The 19,042-nt window shown below is 41.5% G+C and overlaps 1 protein-coding gene across 4 annotated transcripts in view; it reads right to left on the bottom strand.

Moving 5' to 3' along the window:
• The window catches only part of SESN3 (sestrin 3), an 82,410-nt gene that overhangs the window by 19,284 nt on the left and 44,084 nt on the right, over positions 1–19,042 (bottom strand). For 2 of the 4 annotated variants that reach the window (XM_054015614.1, XM_054015616.1), the window contains exons 2-7: positions 18,907–18,972; positions 13,566–13,763; positions 12,656–12,838; positions 12,005–12,241; positions 5,788–5,935; positions 666–784 (exon numbers count right to left, since the gene is read on the bottom strand). In XM_054015614.1, the coding sequence (XP_053871589.1) occupies positions 666–784; positions 5,788–5,935; positions 12,005–12,241; positions 12,656–12,838; positions 13,566–13,763; positions 18,907–18,972 (951 nt within the window). Of the gene's footprint in view, positions 1–665; positions 785–5,787; positions 5,936–10,071; positions 10,205–10,452; positions 10,527–12,004; positions 12,242–12,655; positions 12,839–13,565; positions 13,764–14,783; positions 15,022–18,906; positions 18,973–19,042 lie in introns of those variants that run through there. The other 2 variants (XM_054015617.1, XM_054015615.1) reach the window with 2 other exon arrangements.

Below are 19,042 nucleotides of genomic sequence, written 5' to 3'. Positions count from 1 at the left end.
GAGATATTTAAACAGCTGACTGAACAAAATGCTACAAATATGAAAATATACCATAAGGAGCAGTTATCTACTTGGGCTACGTCTACACTTAAAACATGACAGTGGCACAGCTGCAGCACTGCACTTCAGTAGAAACACACACTACAGTGACCGGATGGGTTCTCCCATTGCTGTAGGTAATCCACCCCTGTGAGGTGGTAGCTAGGTTGAAAGAATTCTTCCATTGATCTAGCGCTGTCTACACCAGAGGTTGGGTTGGCTTAACTGTGTGCTTCAGGGGTGTGGCTTTTTCAGACCCCCGAGGGATTTGGCAATGGTGATCTAACTTTTCATTGTAGACAGGCTCTTCATCCTCATTAAATGTCCATGTCCAAGCAGAGGATCTTCTGCTACTACAACATCTTATTTTTCCAGTAAAGAAAGACTTAGGACATGTCTGCATGAACACGTGCTGCACAGCAAACTGGGGCATAAATCTACAGTACATCAAAGGGCACTAGGGAACTTTTAGAGTGCAGCAGCACAGTCCACACAGACAGTTAGTGCAAGGCATGCTGGTGTGCTATCGATTTGTGCCCCAGCTTTCTGCACAGCAAGTGTTCATGCAGACATACCCTTAAAATGCTGGGGTTAATTTATTTTAAAAAATAAGTGCACTTAAGTACCTGAGCTCGGAATGTTGGCAGATGTTCTTCTCCCCGCCTGGCAAAGTCTTTGTACCCAAAACCAGGATCTTCGATATAACGGGAGACATCCGACGTGGAAACCATTTCATCATCAAATGCTGAGAAGGACAGCAAAATGCTGTGTTTAAGACAGATAAGTATGGAGGCCGTTTGTAGCCTTCTGATCCTCTCCCTCAACAAAGACTACAAGGCGTGCGAATAAAATATTTAAAGTTTGCAACTAATTCTGTGTACAAAGAAGAGGATAACATGTTGGTGTAGGAAGAGTATTGGGAGAATTCCAATCAATTTCCGTTCAGTTTATTATATTACGCTTGTGTACATTTGTCAATGTCTAATTCATAGTAATTTGCTGGATTTACTTCGGACCAGAGTTTCAGTTTTTGATTCTTAATTTTGCAAGTAAATATTTAAATTTATTTTTACACTTCTCCCTTTTTCAGAGATTTTCTAAAACCCTTCATTGAAACAATGGGCAAGATGTTTTTAAATAGATTGCAGGGTGGGATGATGGAGTGAGGTTAGTAACAAGAAAACCAGAGAGGGGGAAGATTGCAATAGTGAATGTTTGAGATGACCTGGGAGTGGATCAGTAATTTAGTTGTTAGACTAGGGAGGAAAAGTTCAATTTTGGAGACGAAAAAAGAAAGGTTAGGACTTAGTCATAGCTTGGTTGAGGGGGTAGATATCAAAGATGACCCTAATGCTGCCTAGAGTGTTAGGAAGAATTAAGGTGTGACTCAATTAACGGTGAATGGAGATAGCACAGGGCTCGGGAGAAAAGGTAAGTTCAGTTTTGGCTCTACTGAATTTGAGATTACAGCAGGCTATATAAGACTGAAAGGAGTGGTATGTCTTTTACAGTATTGTTTATAACAAAAAACCTTAAGTTACAACACACAACTGTAGTTCATGTTTTTCTTACTATATACAAAACTAGCAAAGTGTTATGAGAGCACATGCCACATAACAAAAACACTTGTGAGCTGTGGTAAGCATTCATATAGACTTAATGAGGGGTGAGGGCCAATTAACTAAACCAACTAACACTAACTAAATATAGTAAAGAAAAAAGAAACACTAATTATGTATATGGACAAGTGTTCTCGCAAGCAAGTTATGAGCACGGAGGAACGAGGATTCCAGTTCCGACCATGCGGCAGTAAGAGGGAACTGAGGGGGCGTCATCCTGCACAGCCTCATATAATTTTGCCTGCACCACGAGGCTACGTACAATTGCATGTGAGGGACAACGGTCATTGCTGCAAAACTTTCCAGCTCCTGCAACTGGCGCACATGCACACCCGTGTTTGGAATACATACAGGGACCATCATTTGAAGAAGAACTAAATGATACAAGATTTGGCTTGTAGATACCAATTCAAAACAACATGAAAGCAGTGAACTCTACAGTTCATCAAGCTTCAAGCTGAACTTATGCCAAGAGTTACAGTAACTATGCATCTCTGAAGAGCTCCAACAATGTGTTACTAAATGAGGACAGGTTCTCTAGCAGGAATCAATTCATCTCCACCGAACAAACAGGTGGCTTGATTGTGTAACTACCTTTACAGGAGCTGATTACCACATAGCTGACTGCATTTGACCCTGATATTAAATCTTGGCTCACTTCCACATGCACTGACAGAAAAATTGCCAGATGTCCACTGTTCACACTTAAAGAAAAAAAAAAATCAGTTAATCTAAGAATCACTGGGATGCTTTATCTTCTCTCTGGCTCATTAACCAATCAATACATAACTGTGTGGGGAGACGCTTGCATGGCACCTGCCCCAGGTAATCACCTCTGAAGATTATTTCACGGTAGATTTAATTCTCACTGGTTAACAGTTTGTATTTTCCTATTTGCTGCTTCCTGCAGCTATACGACAAACTCTAGCATTAGAGTGTTTGGGGAAAAACTATTGGAGTCTTACAGTTCAGTACCTATGAAATACCTTTTGAGGAAAAGAAAAAAAAAAAAGGCTAAGCTAAGAAGCATAGCATCTCTAGCCATCTTCTCTTACTACAGTTCCCAAGAAATACTAATACAGTACACCCTTGCCATAATGAACCCCTAGGGATCCAAGCCATTTGTTTGTTATAGCCAGCGGTTTGTTCTAGTGAAAGAGTCCTGCTGGGGCTGCAGCGGAGGGCAGAGAGCTCCTCTGGCCCCGGGGCTGGAGGAGGGATCCAGAGATCAGGTTCGCTTTAGCCCAAGGTTTGTAATTGTGAAGGGTGTTATAGCCAGCATCTACCGTACCACATTGTGACAGCCTGTACCGTTATGTTCATCCCTTTTACAAGACTATGATAAATTTTGTGCGAAGTATGCTTTGTGAGGTATCATTTGAAAACTCATAATTTGCTGATCATTATTGTCCTAGTAAAATATATGGCAACATCGTAATAAAGTTATAAAATTCTACTGTATGACATAACTGAGGCATGTTCCAAATTTAGAAAAGCAGGCACAAACCAGTTCCTTAGAGACAAAAAGGCAAACTGATGCCTCAGCCAGGTGTCAACAAAAATCAAAAGGACTATCACCTGGTTAAAGCAGCCATTCTTTGGCAGGAAAGAAGGGTGTGAGCAAGAAATTTACACGTTGGCAAAGGAACAGCTGGAGGTTCCTACCCACAGACATTCTGTCTCTTGAATCTCAGCTGGAGATCATTCTCAAATAGGAGGAAAAAATATGAGAGAGTGGGGAATAGACACCAAGTGATTCCTCCCTTTCTCTCTGCCCACGGCATCCAGAACACCTGAAGGACAAGGAAAGAAGCATTGGACTGGGGGGAGGGGTCCTAGCTGAAAGGCATCCAGCCAGTAAGACTGCAAAAGCATGTGGTGAGAAACCTTTGCTTTGAATTCATTTAGCTTGTTAAGTTACATGTTAGTTGCGTTTTACCTTTTGTTTTCTCGTAACAAGTTAACATCTATCTTTCTGTACTTAAAACTTATTTTATTGTTTCATCTAGACCGCTGTGTTTGGACTGAAGTGTTTGGGAAACTCCATTTGAGGTAACAGGATTTGTGGATATCATTTTCTATTAATAAAATGACAGACGTTATACGAACTTGTACTGCCCAAGAGAGGGCTGGGTAATGCGAGACGCACATTTCTGAGGACAAGTCTAGGACTGGGAATTTGCTGGTGTTGCTCTGCAATATAATTCAGGAGTGGCTGGCTATAGCATTCACAATACAGCTGGGAGTAATCTACATGCTGGAGGTTGTGTTGTGAGTGGTTGCTCTCACAGCAAAGCAGTGTAAAAGGAACCCTAGGTTGGAGAATTGAGAGGACACAGCTGTTCAACAGTCCAGATTGTACCCTAATGTCACACACCTGTTATACTCCTGGGGGAATTCTGCGCCACTGTACACAAGCGTATTTCATGTGCCACGCATATTTTTTTTTTTTTTTTTTTGCAGAAAATAACTTCTGTTGAAAAATTGATGCAATTCCATCTTTTGCCCACCAGAGGGCACTGTGGTGCTAGAACACAGCAGCCGCTCCTGGCAAGCCCCAGCCAGCTAGGGAAGAGAAAGAGCCTGCCTTTTTCACAGTGCCTGTTGGGCCAGGTCAAGAAGACAGGAGATATGGGGAGACAGACAGCATGGGGCTGCTGGGGTGGGGACCACAGACAGGGGCTTATAAGGGCTAGTGGGGGAGGACAGACTGGGCAGGGGCTGAATGGGAATGGAGGTGCAGTGCCACATGGGCAGAGCGGGAGAGGTACAGGGCTACAGGAAGAAGGGGGATGGCTGAGTGGGGGCACAGAGAGACATGGGGACAGGGAGTGCATGGACGTATGGGGAAGGGGTGTCTGAATGGGGGTTGAGGGACACATGTGGACACAGGGTGCAAGGACACGTGGGGGCACAGAGGCAGATGTGCCTGACTGAATGGGAGAGGCTAGGGGTCAGCCAGGGTCTCCATGGGGACACTCCCGAATAATCCTTCCGTCCCTGCCCCCCCCCCCCGAAACCTGTTCCATATTCTTCCCCACCCATACACAACAACCCTTCCAGTTTATACCCAGGCTCCTTCCCAGCAATTACTTCCCTCTCTTTTTGCTCCTCCGTTACCCCTGACTCCCCCAAGTCTCTGCACTGCTTCTGAGGAGTCCAGGAAATATGGTTCTGTTCTCTAGTTTAAATGAATTACTTAGAATTCTGTATTAATATGCCTAGTAAGGAATCTATTTGTCAAGAAACATTTCCTGAATCTTTTTTGTTGTCTGTATTGTTACAGACATACTTGCTGACAGGTATTTTGAAATAAATTACCAAAATAATTGAAACTGATGTGATTATATTGTTATTTTGACAAATAAAATATGCAGAATTTTAAAATATTGGGTGCAGAATTCCCCCAGGAGTAATGTTAAGCAGACTTCAGCTATACCTTGTCAATGGATGAAACTATTATCCTCAGGAGTTTAAGAGAGAAACATAGCAAGGCAGATTCCCCAACTCTGAATTTTGAAGGATAACTTAGAAATAAATTAAAAATGTTCTATACAAACCTCCATCACAATACAGGACAGGGCTACAGGATAACAAAACAACATCTCAAAATTAGATAATTTCAATCCATCCTCCTTACCCCCTCTCCCTGAGATTGTCTCTTCAGGAGAAGGTTGAAGCTCAATGATGGAGTAATGTAGGGAAGTCTGCGTTGCCACAGTCTGTGCTATACTTATTTATTGAACAGAAAATTTCAGCTTTCAGGACTATTAGCAAGGGACTTTCCAAAAACACTATTTGAAAATGTTGTAGAAGACTGCTATTCAAAAATCCTATTAAGGAATAAACTGGGATTTAATGAACTGCACTATGAAAAAGCGGTTTCTCCTGAAGTTGTGTGCAAGTTTCTTACTAACAAAAGAAGACTGAATTTTTAGTAACAATGAAGGTTAATATATTTGAGAATCAAGAAATCTGAATCAAACAGGTAGTGACACATGAGCCAGCCTTACTAACCTGTGAAAATCCAGAGTTAGAGTAACTGCTAAAGTCCACTAATTGGATTGGACCGGAGAATTCTAGTTATAATGGAGCAGAGAAAGAAGGGGAGGCAGAGAGGGTGAAGTACCTCCAGTGACTACTAGAAGACTCTCTTTCTTTTCCTTTTCAAAACGAGTTGCCATTTCCTCCTGCGAGGCCTCCTCTTCCTCCTTTTCTTCTTGCAGCCTCTTCATTCTTTCCATTAAGGCCTCCAGCTCACTCAAAGAATCTGCAATCTGGAAAAAAAAAAAAAAAAAAAAAACACAATATTTTGGAAAATTAGAAAGTAAATGGCATCATAGCTGTCGAGAAGTAAAAGCTCAAATTTAATATTCTCAAAAGTTATCTGCATCCTTGAAAATCCAGCATATGGTACATATACTTTGAATGCATTATATGAAAAGTCTTTCACAGAGGGTATGTCTATGCTGCAATGTAAGCCCAGGGTTAGTAGGACTCGAGACAGCTGACCCGTGTTAGAGAACCCTAGGCTTGAGCATCTACACGGATTTTAATCGTACGTTAAGACTTTTGTATCCCGGCCTCAAAATTGTGGTCCTGATATCCACACTGCAGCACAATGACCCAAGTCAAACCAACCATCTCCCAGAGTCCCTAGCACCCTCCCAAAACGTGGCTGCTCTAGCCCTTTGACTGTGACGCACGGTCAGAAAATTTTATTGCCCATGCTGCTCATTAAAGGAAGCTTGAACAACCTGCCAACATAGCCTGCAGGGAGACATTTTGATATGTGGGCTCCCAGCTACAAGGGGCAGCGACATGGTGGATGTGCCTTTTGCAGAATTTCTTGCTTGTGTTTTCACTTGTGTCAACAAACAGATAGAGCTTCTCTGAGGCACTGGCAGACATTTTAGCGGCTTTTTCTGATCTACCAAAAGTACCTGACAGATTTCATGATGGAGCAAGGAGGTGGCGGCAGAGGAGAAGTATCCAGACATGGCAGACTCATACTGGCAGATGCTGCTCAGTACAATCAGCATAGTCACTGATGCCCCCTACATAAACTGGCGCATGCCCACAAGCAGAGATTGGTGGGATCATATAGTCATGCAGACCTGGGATGACAAGCAGCAGGTCCAGAAGTTCTGCATGAAGAAAGCAACATTTCGGGGCTTTGTGAGCAGCTTGCTCTGAGTCACCAGCGTAAAGACACACACGAGAGCACTCTTGCCTATCTAGAAGCAGGTTGCCATAACTGTCTGGAAACTGGCTACCCCATACTGCTACAGGTTTGTTGTCAATCAGTTTGGTGTTGGAAAGTCAACTGTGGGTTTTCTGAGGCAATCGGGCATGTGGTTTACCACAAAGTGGCAGGCATTAAAGATATTCCTGAGGTAATTGTTGGCTTTGAGAGAATGAGGTTTCCTAACTGTGCTGTGGCCACTGATGGACTCACATGCCCATAGTTTGCCCTTCTCAAGGAGCACACGAGCACCTACACTGCAAAGGGTACTACTCCACCGTTATGCAGGCCCTCATAGATCACAGAGGCCCATTTATGAATGTCATCAGGGGCTGCACTGGAAGAGTTAATGAAGAAAAGTTTTTCGCTGCTTGAGAGTCTACATTCACGGATAGGATGGCACACTATTCCCCAGATGACATTGTATTAAACAGTTACTGTCCACACCGTTATTCTGGGGCACCCTGAATCTCAACCCCCCCCCACCCCCCCCACCCCCCCACACACCTTTTGCCTTGGTTTATGAAACCATACCCTGATTTCAGAGGCCCTGGCAAAAGGAGGTTTAATTACACTCAGCAGGTGCAGAATGGTTGTAGAATATGGGTAGAACCTGCTTTTGGCCAGTTAAATAAAATCCCATTGGAGATCTCTACAGACCTGTCTGGATGCCAGTGTCATCAGTGCTGTCCGCATTTCTGTGGCTTGCTATGCTATTCACAATCTTTGTGAAGCCAGAAGTGAGCCATTTCCCCCTGAATGGACCTATGATAGTGATGGGTTGCTGAATCAGTACACTCAGTGGGAAAGTGTACCTACCACAGCTGGAGCTACCTGCACCCAGGTAACAGAAGTCAGGGATGCTTTGTGCTCCCACATTATGAACTTGCATGGCTCAGTGGAAGAGGGGGAATAGTACCTGTAAAAATGTTCTTGTGAGGTGAAGAGGTCTGGGCTTGATTGCCATGCAATTAAACTTATGAATGACATGAAAAAAATAATGAATTGTGGGGGGTGGTGAATCACAATATAGGCTCATATAAGGAAGGTATTGCACTGTGAATCACTGTACCTAAATGCATGAGGAATAGTGTTTGCTTAGTAATGTGTAATTGCTCCTGATACTGTTTTTAGCTTTATTATCTCAAATCATGATTGTATCATGTGATGCAATGATAGTAAACTTTCTTGATGATATTAAAGGCTTTATTTATAAATGGTGTTAAAACAGTACAACAGTCATCTATTGCTAGGCAGGGCAGCCTCCAGTACAACACCCCAAAACAAGTAACAGGAGAACATTTCCAAAGAAAAATAAGGTCAGGAAACATGACACAGACGCCCTACTGCTGCGTGTCCCCTGGTCCTACATTCTCCTTCTTTCTTTGGTTTCCATGCACTTGGCACCGAGAGAACAGGGATGAAGGTAGCCACGGGAGAGGGGTTCGCAAATGAAGGCTGCGTGGGGTTTAGTTGCCTTGCCCAGCCACTCATGGAACTTAAATGTATGGGCCACCCCAACACTGAGTTGCCCAAGCTACTTCTGGTCTGAGGGTACATTGCAGGGGTGTGTGAGAGGAAGCAGCTGCCAATGCTCTTCCAGGCATGTTGGAGATGGGCTCTGCAACAGTTCACTATTGAGCTCCGTCCTCCTCCCTTAGCTGCCGGTCTTGTTCCAGGAACCACACGAAAGTGCCTGCTCCCTTGCTGAAACTCTTTCTTCCAGCGGTGTGGCAAGCCTAAGCCTTTCCTCCTGCCTCTCAGCATGCTGTTGCTCCAGTCTTACATCCCTTTGCTGCTGGTACCGGACCTGCTTGTCTACCCTCTAAAGAACCTCAACCATAATTTCATCATGGAAACGCTTCTGCTTGGCATGGTCTGTGCAGGTATGTTGGGGCAGGGGTCAAGTTCTGGATATATAACAGCCAGTGGAGGTCAAGAGGGCTGAAACAGTACAAGAAACAAAGGGTTATTGTCTAAAATAGCTCAGTGGAGGAGCACAATTGATTCTTATAGAATCTCAAGGCAATAAAACGTTGCATTTCAAAACTGAACCAAAATATATTGTGAAAGGGATGCTTCAGTCCACAGAATCTCTCTGGATATATCCTGGGTAACATCAGTTACCATTTTCGCTGCACTTCTGTAAGTTTAAAATTATAAGCTTTTTCTTTTTTTATGAAAACTGAATAACTACTGGGGGGAGGGGGGGAGGGAGTGAACAGAAAGTGGCCTTGCAACAAAATTCTCTCTCTTTCATGCCTTTCACATTTTGGAGGACATAACTGTTCTTGTGGTGCCCGATTGGCAAAGGTTGATGTTATTCCAAGCTGCTGGTGGGAAACCTGCAGCGTATACAGGAAAAGTATTCAAACGTATAGTGACTGAACAGCATATCTATGAGTGGAGTGGACTAGTCAGCTACTGGGGGGGACCCTGGAAAATACACCTTTCCCCACCATGTGACTATCAATCTGGAGATCCTACCTCAGGAAAAAAGTTTGCAGCCATCAGCAACCAGGATTGGGTCAGAATCCATGAGGAAATTAACATAATGCTGCATTAGCTTGCATACACATGGCTTACCCTGTTATGCCTCATGCAAACACGCAGAACTCCACAGTCTTCCTACTCCCCCTCCACAGCACATTTCTGGACAAAAATTCATACCTCAGTCATACTTGGGAGAAATCATTTTGTCACCCACAGACTGCCTGGACTACCTTTAATTGACATGGACTAGATTTGAAAATAGAATACAGTTTCAGAAACACACAAACACACACACGGATGGAGTTCACTGTTTCCAGGCAGCTGCATAGACCATTGAATGAATACAGAGCCACAAACTTAAAGCCATTATTACTTAAAGCAAAACATGAATGACCCTAGCAAACATCTGTGTAAAAAAAAAACAAAAAAAAAAGCCTTTTAAAAGCAGGTTTTTATTGTTTGCAATTCCCAGTTGCCATTTTGAACTCCACCGGGGAGGGGGAGGGCAGGGAAGAAGAATGGAGAGAAGAAAGGGGGATGACAAGGTGCTGGGATACAATCTGCCATTCGCCGATACATGCTAGTAGCCAGGGCTTCTCATAACTTTTGCATTGGTTCTTAGAGTAGAAATCCCTCCCATTACTGTAATAAACTTTAAATGGGAGTCAGACTTACCAGGCTTAGGTGTGGCTTCTGTCTCCTCCATGTCTGCTGCACGCTTTGCAAACTGCTTGTTCTGTTGGGCCTCCATTGCAACCATAGAAGGCTCTCTGATGGTGTGTTTGCAGCTCCATGATTAGAAGACAATAGATGGAGATATACCTATGTCATAGAACTGGAAGGGACCTTGAGAGGTCATTGAGTCCAGTCCCCTGCTTTCAGTAGCCGGACCAAGTACTGTCCCTGACAGTTGGGGGTGTGGGTGTGGGGGTGTGGGTGTGGGGGTGTGGGTGTGGGCGCCCCCCAGATCCCTAAATGGCCCCCTCAAGGACTGAATTTACAACCCTGGGTTTAGCAGGCCAATGCTCAAACCACTGAGATATCCCTCCCCCCTATGGAAGGGTTAATGCTGCCTCACTGAGCTGCTGCTGCATGCAGGGAAGGGTGGCTTCCATTTTCAATTGAGTCAACTAAAGATTGTTGGCAGAGAGAGGATTAAGCCCATGGGATTGTGGGACTTCTGGCAGACACCCAGAACAAGAGTTAAGTGAGGCTGCAAAGCAATAGGGCTCAAACCCTGAGTCCCGGTGTGATTTGGGCTTGTTCCCTGCAGCCCTAGGTCTTAGCCCTGGGTTAGCATGATGTGTGTAGATGAAGGGGTGGGGTTAGGCTTGATCTTGGGCTTACACTGCAGTGTAGACATACCTAAAAAGTTACAAGGAAAGGCAGTGAAAAGGGGCGGACCTGAGAGCACTATTCAAGCCTATCAAACTGTTTTATTGCAGCAGGGGTAATTGAGAAATGCAGACACTGTTTGAAAGAGGAAACTGTATCCATAATGCATGTTGCAACATTCTGAAGGTTCAGAAAAATTCACTTATCCCTGAATAAACATTGACATGTATTCTGGAAGACCGTTTTTAATATTAAAATTGACTTTTCTGGTTCTACTGCTGCTGACAGCCATCTTACTAACGAGTCATATTGTCTATGATACCAGCAATACAGAAGCCCAACCTAGGAAAGTAAATCAGTATTCTATTTTAACGTTTTATTAACCCAAACTAGTTGCTTTTACATATAAAGATAAAAATATTACAAGGAAGAGACTGCATATTACAACTACATCTTGTAGTGACAAAAAAGGCCAGTTGCAATCTACTGCATTTATCATTCAGATAACCTACATCTGTTATTCTCTGTCCTTTCATTTCAATCTCTTACTTGTGAAAAGTTATTTTATTGTTAGCAGTGAACTTAAGAACTACTAATTAAAATGCAGCAAGGGTCCCTGACCCCCCAAAATAGCCTAGCACATCAACCTGTAGTACAATTTAAGGCCTCCTTTTCAAAGCATTACAAAATTAGATTTGTAACAAACACCCAGATTTACACAATATAATTAACTAGAGGTGAAAATTCTTTCTGCTGATTGGTTCGGGGGAAAAAAAAAAAGTTGTTTGAAAAAAAGTTTATTGATCCTGGAAGTAAGTACTTGGTCTCATCTGCAGAAGCATTTCATACATTAGCCTGTTTTGAGATCATTGACTTTAAATAGATCACAATTCTGATTATCATGTTGCAATTTTTCCCATTTTGATCTCAGCACCCTCTATTTCATGAGCCTCCGGAGCTCAAACAGCGATTTATACTATTTAAAAGTTAGGGCTTCCAGCTTTCTAAGAAAAAGAAGCCTTAATCTACCCAGTAATTCAGGAGATCAGCTATTAAAAATCACTTTGCAACTGAAGCTTGTAATCAGAATTATGTGATTTTTGAATCTGATATATTGCAAACTGTCAGAGCTAAAATCTTATATGCCACCAGAACCCTAGCATTCCAACAGTATATACAAAAGAAACAAAAAATTCAGGCTTAAATAGGAAAGAGTGGAAAAAAACTTAATACAAAACAGAAGCAAGCAAAAGAATACTCTTGCAACACTAACCCCAAAGTTGCTACTTGTGAGGGATGCATTTTCGATGTTGTTGTCATTGGCAAGATCACAGACACAGAATTTGTTGACTGCTATAAGTCTGAAACCATTAGAGGTATCTGGATCTCTCTCTGGATTAATGCCACTACCAAATACAAAACTTGCCAAGGCATGATAGTGTGCCAACAGGACCACAGCATGTACCAATTCAGGAAGAGACCAATTATTTTCTCCAGTCTTGACAAGTTTCTGAAATGAGAACAAAATAGAGAGAGTAAATATATGAGCTCTAGAGACCAACATAGAAAGTGTATGAGAATGTATATGGATGGGATGGCTCTGACTCCCTGCCTCCAAAAATAATTTTTCTTTCATCCCAAACCACCCCCATCCTAATAAAGGCGCATATGCTGTCCTATTTTCTACTTTGAATTATTCGTGTTAATTCCATTTTTGGGGTGGGGAGGGGGAAAAACATTCTGAATAGTCATACAATTATTTAATATCCTAATATCTTCAGAATTTCTACTAAATATGTAGATTTCTCATTTAATAATGAAATTATAAAACAAAAATATAAAGCCTAAGTAGATATTTACATATTATTTACCACTTTTCATTAATAAAATTATACTGCTAATCTAGGTACATTTTGATGGGTACCTGAATATGTTCTTTTGTGATCAGCCAGGGTCGGTGTGCAAGAAGTTTGTTTATTTCATTCAAATTTTTCAGTCTTTGTGGGATATATTCCAAACCATTCAACCATTCTGCAATCCCTCCAGTCTTCAGAAACTCATCAACATGCATATTTACTAAGTAGGAACACTGATGTCTGGCAGCAGCCTAAAAGTAGTTAAAACAATCAGGAAGAGGTATTACAAGGGCAGCAGATTTAGATATGTCTATGTAACACCCACAGACCCCAGTCAGCAGCATGCAGGATTGAACCTGGGACCTCTGGAGCTAAATGCATAAGCCTCTACTACAAGAGCTGAAAGCCACATGGCCATTAGCTAAAGCTGTAGGGCAGACTCGTTAATCTCTCTAAAGTGGTCTCGGTGGCACTAGATGGGACAGAACACCACACTCAGGAGGTGTGTGGGTTACATCTACACTGCAAAAACACCACACAGAAGCAAGTCTCAGAGTCTGGGGGCCGGTCTACAGGTACAGTTCTGCAGCTATGCTGCTGTAGCGCTTTAGTGAAGACGCTACTACGCCGACAGGAGAGCTTCTCTTGTTGGCATAGTTAATCCACTTTCGTGAGAGAAAGTAGCTATGTTGACAGGAGAGCTTCTACATAGTGCTGTCTACGTTGGGGGTTAGGTCGGTATAACTACATCGCTCAGGGGTGTGGATTTTTCAAACCCCTGAGCGATTTAGTTATACCAATGTACGTTTGTGGTGTAGACCTGGCCTAAGTGAACTGACTCAGGCTTGCAGAGCTTGCACCATAGGAAGTTGTTAAAGCAGGTCTATTTATAAACAAGGTTTTGGGAGTTTTTTTGGGAGGGGCATTAAGGAGACAGGGAGGAAAATGTGTGTTAATATAAGGATTCTTGGTACATACCATTATAGCAATGTAGTGCCTATAAGGCAAAGGAAGGGGCCCATCCATACGCAACATATAGAACTGGCTGCGGAGGAAAGACTCCAAGTACTGAGTATGTAAACTCATGACCTGTGTGATGTTGTCCAGGCGACCAGATGTTGAGTATTCTTCCACAAGAAGGTTAGTACGTTCATTCAAACCATTTGCTTGCATAACCTTAAGAGCAAAGTAGACAATCTAAAACTGATAAACTAAGATAGACTCTCCCCTCAAGTAACCCCAGATACCTACATAATTCAATTGTGCATGCAAATTCCAACTTCTGTGGACTTTGGGATGTTTGTGCATATATACGTACAGAAAATGCTTAACAAAATTAAAGAATAAGAAATCTAAAGAAGCTGTACGCTCAATATGTTACTTTGACATGTTTCCATAAAAATGAAGCGCAGTTTTCCACAAATCCTTCTAAAGGTCATGTTCTCAGCTGGTGAAAGTCAGCATAGCTTCACTGACGTCAACGTATCTATGCTGACATACCAACTGAGAATTCAGCCCCAAAACGTTACTTCTAAGCTAATATGGGGAGGAGTTGGGTTATGTAACTAAATCAGAGAAGTGGTCTGTCTGCCGCTTACCAGTTTTAGGTTTGTATAATTAGAGAGATCAAATGCTACTTTTTTTAAAAGCTCACAACATTATTTAAATACAGGAATTTAATGCTTTCTTTAAACTGTTCTTTACAAACCATTCCAGCCAACCCTGACCTTGGGTTACAAGATGAAATCATGTGGTAGAACGGTAGCTCTTGAAATGCAAGCCTTAACAAAAAAACATTAGCAGCTATTAGCCAGTGTTTTATCACCAAAGAACAACCATTCTAAACATGTTTATCTGTGGAAAAAAAAAGTTGCAAGAAAGGGACTAGAATACCAAGAGTTATTCTTTAACTCCCTATAATAGAACATTAGGGTAGCTAGTTTATCATTACAAATAGCATGACCTTCTTTTCCACTCCAACTGGTTTACTAGGAATTAAAAGATAAAATCCCTGCAACTATCGAACATAGCTCGGTTGTTGTTGAATTTTTGATTCCGTTACTACATCACAAACTAACACAAAAATCTTGAACTGGCAAAGAGAAAAATGTTTCTCGACAAATCAAGTTTTATTCTTAAGGAATAAAATATACACACATCCCAATATGAACAAGTTACTGCACCTTCTCTTTTTACCTTAAGGTTTCCTTGTTTTAGCTTGTAGAATCAGAAGGCAGAGGTGGAAGAGTCTCTTTTCAGTCATCTAGTTAACTAGTCCCATCACCTTTCCATGAAGAATTGTTCCCTGCAACACCTCTTTTTGTTCTTCGTACCAAGCAATGGGCCTTCCACCATTCTTCCTGGGAGGCTGTTCTGACCATCAGAAACGTTCTGTTGTTTTTCAGACTAACTGTCTACATAGAACAGGAGTACTTGTGGCACCTTAGAGACTAACAAATTTATTAGAGCATAAGCTTTCGTGGGCTACAACCCCACTTCTTTGGATGCATATAGCCATTACAAACATTGAATCTATCTCCCCTTGTAAGTATTCTCACACTTGCTTCTTATCAAACTGTCTGTACTGAGCTATCTTGATTATCACTTCAAAAGTTTTTTTTCCTCTTACTTAATTGGCCTCTCAGAATTGGTAAGACAACTCCCACCTGTTCATGCTCTCTGTGTGTGTATATATCTCCTCAATATATGTTTCACTCTATATGCATCCGAAGAAGTGGGTTGTAGCCCACGAAAGCTTATGCTCTAATAAATTTGTTAGTCTCTAAGGTGCCACAAGTACTCCTGTTCTTTTTGAGGATACAGACTAACACGGCTGCTACCCTGAAACCTGTCTACATAGAAACGCTACAGTGGCAGAGCTGCAATGCTGTAGGGTAGACACTTATTACAAGCGATGGAAAAGGTTCTTCCAAAGCTGTAGGAAATTTCACCTCTCCAAGAGGCAGCAGATAGGCAGATAGCAGAAGAATGCTTCTGTCAACGCAGTGCTGTCTATGCTGAGGCTTAGATCAGCTTAATTATGTGTGTGAATTTTTCACACTTCTGAGCAATGTTGGTAGGTTGACATAAGTTTTAAGTCAGGGACCAGGCCTAAATCTGTTCTTAATGTTATCCCATTAGTCCTTGTTATACCCCTATACACCACTCTCATTATACCTCTCACTCCTTGGTGATTACACCCTTCAATTATTTATAGAAGTATGTCCCAGTTACTAGTCTCTTAGGAAAACTATGCATATTGGTCTCAATCTTTTCTAGTATGTTTCTTCCTCAAGTTCTGATCATCTTTGCCAGTTTTCTCTACACTTCCTACAGCTTGTCAGCATCTTTCTTGTAAGGAAGTACTCCTAACAGAAAACTGATTCACGTGCAGTTACATTTTTCTGTAGAGAGAGAGGACTTGTCATGTATTGTTGTGCCTTGCATAGACAGCTACAGAACTACACTCTGTTTGAGCATTGCTGCTTCTCTGGATTATCTCCACAATAAGTGGTTTTGGATCATTTCCCCCTAGATATATCAGCTTGCATATTCCAGGCTGACTTCGTATTTTTTGACTGTGTAACTAGTTCAACAAGTATTACTCTTCTGCTCTAACAGGTATCTGTACTACTTTGCAAATTAGTAACATCTGTGGATTCAATAAAAGGCCCTTTCAGATTTCTATAGTACTTTTACACCTTCTGATGCATGCTTGTCATTACCTCTTTCTTCACTCCTTCTGTTTTCAATCTATTCCACACCGCTCTTACCAAAGTCAGTTTTATTTAATTTCTCGAGCTTTGAGATGTACCAACATGTTTAATTAAATTACAATTATATCAAGTGTATCCCTTCATCAAATATATTGATAACTATCACAAAAACAAAGTCAAGCCAGCCTAGCAATTTTAGTCTTTATAACACTGCTTACTGTTTATAGTTCTAATTTCGTACAGAAGTTTAGTGATTTGTTTGAATATTTGTTCCACTATTTCCTTAGCGATACAAGACAAGCTTATGGGATAGTAATTGCAGAATTATACTCCTTTCTGAAGGTTAAGACCTGGTCTACACTAGGAATTTACAATGGTATAGATGCATAGCTATACTGACCTAACCCTGGTGTAGACAGTGGTAGGTCAACAGAAGAATTCTTCCATTGACCTAGCTACTGCCTCTCAGGGAGGTGGATTACCTATGCTGACAGGAGACGTTAGTAGTCTCTACACTGAAGAGTTACAACAGTGCCGCTATACATTTTAGACATACCCTAACTTCTTTTATATGGTATCCCAGGACTCTTTCTGTCACGCCAGACTTTAACTGATACAGTAAGCTCAGAGAATTCTCTCAAAACCTACATGTTCATATTCAAAATATTCACTTTTTGCTTTTTATCTGTCTTTATGGCGTTTTCCATGCTATCCAGCTGTCCAAACTTCATTGTTCTCATTACAGGCTTGCTTTTAAGATCAGCTTCTCAGATCCCTGTGTGATATCAGTGGAAGCCTTTTCACTCCCCTTTGCAACTTTGGCTAGCAGTAACTCAGTCTGGTTGCCTTGATCTTTTCTCTGCAAGCAGCAATTTAACCTGTATCCTTGTTTGCTTCTTCCCCGACCTCTCCATTTCCAGTGCACGTTTTAATATTTCTTGTTTTTTGAGATTCAAATATTTGAGCAGGATTTCATGAGATTTAGTCTTTATAATGCTCCTTATTGCTCCTGGGTCTAATATATTATAGCCCTGGAAATTCATATTTTGGCATACACTATTAGACATGATTCCTAAACATAGCTATTAGAAATGACCCCTAAAACGGAAGGCATATTCCCACTTATTAGTGTAGCCTGCTGGATTCAGTAAGTAAAAGAATAGAATTCTGTGATTTATTATCCATTGCTTATCCCAAGCCTCGGTGGCTCATGTTACTGGGAACATTCAGTACAAAATTTAAAAATTGCAGTATAGTTCATTTGATTATTGGACTGTCCCACAACAGCAAAACTAACCAACCATATCCCACTGTGGACCACCAAAGACCCTAACTTGATGGACATTCAGCTCAGACTCCTATAAACCAAATGCCCACTAAAAAGATGGATATTGCAGCATGCCTAGAAATTAACAAATCTGAGTTCTGGAAGACTACAGGACGGGGAGCAAGTTCCAGAGCCCAAGACCCCTCACAAGTCAGAAGCACTCTTCCTTTTAAAGTGCCTTTGCTGATCTTAACTGTGGCAATACCGCTTGGGAAGAGCATTATCTCAGGAACCATATCATCAAACCATTTAGGGTTTATAGATTTAAAATGTACACAATACCATTAAAAGGCTCAAAACATAGTTAATACACACACACACACACACACACACCTTTCCCTGATAAAAATCAATCCGGGGCTCATTCCCATATTTTTCTCTAATCCCCACAGACAGGATTTTGTGAATAATCAATACTTGTATCATCCTGAGTACTGGGTGGGGTCCTGCAATTTCTTTTCCTTCTGCCTAGGACTGGAGAGCTATTCCAAGAAACACTACAGCCCTGCCTTTCCTTTATTTTGTTTTAACTTTTACATCCTTTATTATTCTAATTGCCTGGCTTTAGCAGCTACTAGCTCTTTTAAGAAAAAAAGAAGCAGGACTTGCCTTTACAATTTGCTTTCCTGTAAAGATTTGACTCCTAGACAGAACTATGCATGCAAGTTTTACATATACTGCAGCAATCTGCATGTATACTGCAGCAATCTTCAATCAAGGCTTAAACATTTAAATTACTCACTCGGCCAATCTGAGTTTGCACCTTTGCAACTATAAATTTTATTACGGACATAGTTGTGTTCCACAAAATTAATCACACTTTCACTTTTGTGAAAATTGAAAGTCAGATCCTGCTCAGATTACTAAACATTAATACTGCAGTACTGCCTAACGACTACAGCAAGGCATGGCTCCACTGTGCTAGGTACTGTATAAATAATAGAGGAGTCCTTCTCCTAAAAAGTTTACAATGCGTTTGCAGGTCCCGCAGCTTTAATGAGCGTTGCATGTCTGCATCTAAAGACAGAAGTTAGTTTACAAGTCAATGGGTGCTACCTGAAGATAAGGAGCAAATTTTGACTTTTACCACTGAGGGCCAGATTCTGATGCTCAAACTAAATGGTCCTTTAGTCCACAAATAACTGCACTGGACTCTCAATGGGACTCCACATGGAGTAGGTACTGCCCAATCGATGAAGAATGCCTGACTCTGGTCCTGAATATTTTTGTTATGCAGTTACTACTCATGCAGAGTAGTTTTAGTTTGCAAACTTACTTCTTTCTCTGGTATAAAGGCACTTGGTCCTCTTGTTAATGGCTGAGAGACTCGGATTCTTTTTTCCTGCAAAGGAACGTCACATGCTTTTATTAGCATTAGCAAGGATAACATATTAACTTACTTTATCTTACAA

Source organism: Malaclemys terrapin, chromosome 1 (genome assembly GCF_027887155.1).
Source record: "Malaclemys terrapin pileata isolate rMalTer1 chromosome 1, rMalTer1.hap1, whole genome shotgun sequence".
Lineage (NCBI taxonomy): Eukaryota > Metazoa > Chordata > Testudines > Emydidae > Malaclemys > Malaclemys terrapin.
Note: the sequence above shows the minus strand (reverse complement) of the source record. Positions and strands in the feature narration are given on the sequence as shown.